This window comes from Colias croceus, chromosome 1 (genome assembly GCF_905220415.1).
Source record: "Colias croceus chromosome 1, ilColCroc2.1".
Lineage (NCBI taxonomy): Eukaryota > Metazoa > Arthropoda > Insecta > Lepidoptera > Pieridae > Colias > Colias croceus.
In genome coordinates this window covers 13,281,782-13,285,857 of record NC_059537.1, presented here as the reverse complement: position 1 = coordinate 13,285,857, position 4,076 = coordinate 13,281,782, and the positions used below count along the sequence as shown (strand labels likewise).

At 32.0% G+C, this 4,076-nt stretch overlaps 2 protein-coding genes across 2 annotated transcripts; one reads left to right on the top strand and one right to left on the bottom strand.

Annotated features, from left to right (window-relative positions):
• Window positions 1-670: 670 nt before the first annotated feature.
• Window positions 671-3,066, top strand: LOC123706282 (28S ribosomal protein S29, mitochondrial). The gene is made up of 8 exons (XM_045655478.1): window positions 671-801; window positions 944-1,157; window positions 1,390-1,482; window positions 1,637-1,782; window positions 2,024-2,184; window positions 2,355-2,496; window positions 2,659-2,751; window positions 2,840-3,066. Exons 1-8 carry the CDS (start codon window positions 724-726, stop codon window positions 3,026-3,028), a joined length of 1,116 nt encoding a protein of 371 aa, XP_045511434.1. The 5' UTR covers window positions 671-723; the 3' UTR covers window positions 3,029-3,066.
• Window positions 3,067-3,351: 285 nt separating this feature from the next.
• Window positions 3,352-3,974, bottom strand: LOC123706275 (ATP synthase subunit g, mitochondrial). Its single transcript, XM_045655466.1, has 2 exons — window positions 3,805-3,974; window positions 3,352-3,667 (listed from the first exon to the last, which is right to left on the bottom strand). The coding sequence occupies exons 1-2, from the start codon at window positions 3,842-3,844 to the stop codon at window positions 3,408-3,410; spliced, it is 300 nt and encodes a 99-aa protein (XP_045511422.1). The 5' UTR covers window positions 3,845-3,974; the 3' UTR covers window positions 3,352-3,407.
• Between the last annotated feature and the right edge of the window lie 102 nt (window positions 3,975-4,076).

Sequence of the window (4,076 nt, the reverse complement as noted above, 5' to 3'; positions counted from 1 at the left end):
TATCTCTGCAGCAAGACGACAGACGTGTTTTATTTTTATCCTTGACAAATTCCTTGCGAGATGTAATTTACTATGACTTAAACCCCTATTAATGAAACATTCAAAATTAATGATCATTAATCATACAACAATATATTCTTCAATATTACAATAATCTTTTAAAACGATATCTATAATCGTTATCTAAACATACTAAAAATATATTTTATGGAGATGCTGGCGTTATTATTGTTCCAATTTCAACGTTTGGGAATAAGCCAGCCATGTTAATAGTTTTTCTTAGTGTGGAATAACTCGGCATAAGCACAAAAGTTAGTAATAATGGAGGATCATTATAGAAAATCATCCATAGGTATTGTCTTTCTTGCACATAAATAAATTAAATCTGGGTAAACTACGTAACACCAACCAAGACTAAGAGTGCGACCGTGTTTTCCTTTTCAAATGCAGGTCTGGAAATCTTTATCCAGCAGTTGTTGCCATAAAGCTCGATATTACAGCTGAGACGCCGGACAACGGCGACTAATAATTTATTACCTACATTACACACGCTCTAGTTTGTATACTCTATGCTGTCATCTGTCTTTTATTATGACATAGATGTCACTGTCACATGACTTTATAGGTTAAGTTCCTGTTGTGATTGTTTATAATCTAATTCATAAAAAAATTAAGAGAAACGATATAAATTAAATATATAGTAGTATTTATACAATCATTAAAATGCTTTCCCGCAACATACGTTATGTATGTCGTCGGTACAGTCAAGCTGTTACATTTAGAACAAATGAGGCATCACCTGTAAGTATTAGGGCTACGAATTTTACAAACTTTATGCAATATTTGAATATAATAATATGAACATACTCTTGGTACAACAATTGTTTGTAAAAACTTAAGTATAGTATAGCGTATTATTCTATGTCAATTTCTATTTTTCCAGACACAGCACAATGAAAATCAAATCGGCTTATTTTACACAGTTGACAAAGATTTGTGCAAACAATTATACGGCCATGGAGGACTACCAAAGTCTTTCAAGAAGCAAACAAAAACATTTGCTGAAACATCAATAATGGTCCGTCAACCAAGTTTGGATATAATTGAATGTATTAGAGCTTCTGATTTCAACAAGCCTGCTATTAGATACGTATTATGTATCCTTTTTCAATAAGGTTGTTTCACAGGATTCTTTTAAGTTTTCTAGATAAATGTGTGAAAATGTGAACTAAGTTTAAGTTAATTTGTAGTTAATTTATGTTTGTCTGTTCAATTCTGTTCTATACAACACTTTTTTAAAAGTAGTCCAGTATCAAAAAAATTGTCATGTGCATGCTATGTTTATTATTTTATAAGAATTATCCAATTCCCTTAACTAAATAACTTAAGATGGTGAGGAAGGAACAGGAAAGTCAATGACCATTGCACATCTGCTTCACTATGCATTTGAAGAAGGATATCTGATTGTACATGTTCCTTGGGGTATGTATTTGTAAATTCAAAACTGTTAAAACTTTATTTTATTTAAACAAATGGTATAATAAATGATTTATACAGATATTCATGTTATTATAATGTTATTGTGATGGCCTACTTGGTAAAGTGTGTTGATTTTTTTTTTTTTCATTTTGTATAGTATCTGACTGGCTACGACGTGTGCCCCGTACCAAGGAAATGTCGAACTCAACCACTCGTGAGGGTTTTGTTGATCTGCCGCTTGACGCAGCTGCCTGGTTGTTGCATTTCAAGACACAGAACCAACACTTACTGAAAACACCTGAGGTAAAATTTGGTTTCTAGGTATTTTCAGAAATTAAATTAAATGCTTAAACAGATTTTAAATGTTATTTCTTCATTATATTATTATCTATCTTACAGTTAGTGTTTGAAATCTCGGTATAAGTAATATAACAAAATAAATTCCGTTAAAAATCTGTTATCTATTTTGATTTAAACACAATAAAAAAAGAAAACAAATACAATGTACCTACCTATTTAATTAATTTTCCTTTTACACTTTTAGTTAAAAGTAACGAAAGAGTATGTCTGGAGTAAACGTGAGAAGACTGAAGCTGGAGCGCCTCTATTAGAGCTGGTTGAGCATGGGATAACGAGAGTCAAATATGCTTGTGATGTTGTTGATGCCATTGTACATGAGGTTAAGCAGCTGTCAAATCAAAAAGTGTAAGTTCCTATGAAGTTCCTTAATATTTTTCATAATTTTAATACTGATAAAAATTAAAAAAGAAATAAATGAGAACCCCCAGGCTAAATAATAAATATGAAATTACTTATTTATTTATTTCTCATTCATTCTCATCAATTATGTTCATTTTATTATTATTAAAATATAGATGCAAGACCTTTGTTGCGATTGATGGGTGTAATGGTTTCTTCAACCCCACCACTCCGTTACAAACACCAACAAAAAAGAAGGTGGCACCTGAAGAAGTCACTCTTACTACATCATTTTTGGAGCTCACTAAAAATGACTGGGTAATGTTTATTTCACTATGTGGATAAAGGTTTTATCACTTATGACTTTTTCAGTCAGTTTATGTAAACTGACTGAAAAAGTTAGTAACCAATAACATTATAAATTTTTTTAAAATTAAAAATTGTATTTATTGTAGGTAGTACATATTTACAATTTTTCAGAGCAATGGAGTGATGGTGGTAACTGCAGATGCAATTGCCAATCCAGATGGCGAAAGAGGAACGTATTTACCTAAACAATTACTGTTTCGAAAGGTTTGTTTATTAACTTATTTATACTTTTAAATGACACACACAAATTTTCTTTATTTAGATGTCATATATCAATGTTAATATTTTTCAGGGATTTGACCACTTGGACCCATTTGTGCCAATCAGAGTTGATCGCTACACTGACAGGGAATTCCTAACATGCTCCAACTACTACAGGGACAGGTTATGGCTGAGAGGACCCCCTGAAACTGAAACAGAACTCAAACTCACAAGCGCATGCAATCCTTTTAGATTTATGGAACTGTGTGCGCCATTGTAAATTATGAATTAACTAGTCAATAAAGTAGTCTATTATTATGAGTGTTTTTCTTTAATTTTCTGTCCTTTACTACCTACCCTATTGAAAGAACATTGCTGAAACAAATTAAGAGTTACAAGAATAACTATATGAAAGATTTGGCTATCATAATAAAAACTAAAAAAAACAATAATATGGTTTTCATGATGGTTAGCTATGATGCAGGTAGCTTTAATTCATTAGTAGTGTTCATCTTAACTGTTACACACACACACATAATAATAACTAGTAAATCTATTGTCTTTCATTAAATATTTTTAGGACATAAAAATAAAACAAATATATATAATTTATCGATTTTATTGAACATTATAACTACAGAGCATTAGGTGTGATTAAATTAGACGTTGTATCCAACAATGTGGCGCTTTCCAATACATTCTCCGACATAGAACCAGAAAAGCACTTCAGCTCCGACAAGGGTGTTTAATGTGGCCTGCTTCACAGTTTGTTGCTTCCATGCACCAGACTTGGCACTTGACAACAGTTTGGCTATTCCAGCCCGGATCTGTGGAATCTCGCTGGGCTTGGGAGGAGCCAGTTCGACCTTAGCGTACTTCATGAAAATGGCAAACTTGGGCCTGAAGTCAGCAATCGCCGCTGCAAGGTAAATATGCCAAAAATTGAAATAATTCAAAAATAAAGTGAGTAGATTAAAATTCCAGTAGGCAATATAACCTGCGACATAATATTACATAACTTAAATTTATTGACTACTTTATAAACATTTTACGTACTGTTAATCAACGACGGTATTTTAGCTACTGCGCCAGCCATATTTTCGAGATATTATGTTAATTGAAACAAAAGAACTCTAGATTTTGTGTCTCGAAAGCGAGCCCTTTTTGATTTTGGAATGGACTAAAATCGCAATTTTAGACTTTAGTAAATGTCAAACTTCAATGTCACAGATAACTACCTATATATTAGGTATTCAATGTCAATGCTTTTTTTAATCTATACCTATCTATACAGATATACGCAGAAAGATTGATTGCCACTTGAGAAA

Coding starts and splice junctions, on each gene's coding strand:
- LOC123706282 (XM_045655478.1), top strand. CDS start 724: ATGCTTTCCCGCAACATACGTTATGTATGTCGTCGGTACAGTCAAGCT. Junction 1,783..2,023: donor ACTTACTGAAAACACCTGAG/GTAAAATTTGGT, acceptor TTACACTTTTAG/TTAAAAGTAACGAAAGAGTA. Junction 2,752..2,839: donor AACAATTACTGTTTCGAAAG/GTTTGTTTATTA, acceptor AATATTTTTCAG/GGATTTGACCACTTGGACCC.
- LOC123706275 (XM_045655466.1), bottom strand. CDS start 3,844: ATGGCTGGCGCAGTAGCTAAAATACCGTCGTTGATTAACA. Junction 3,668..3,804: donor AATACCGTCGTTGATTAACA/GTACGTAAAATG, acceptor TTTACCTTGCAG/CGGCGATTGCTGACTTCAGG.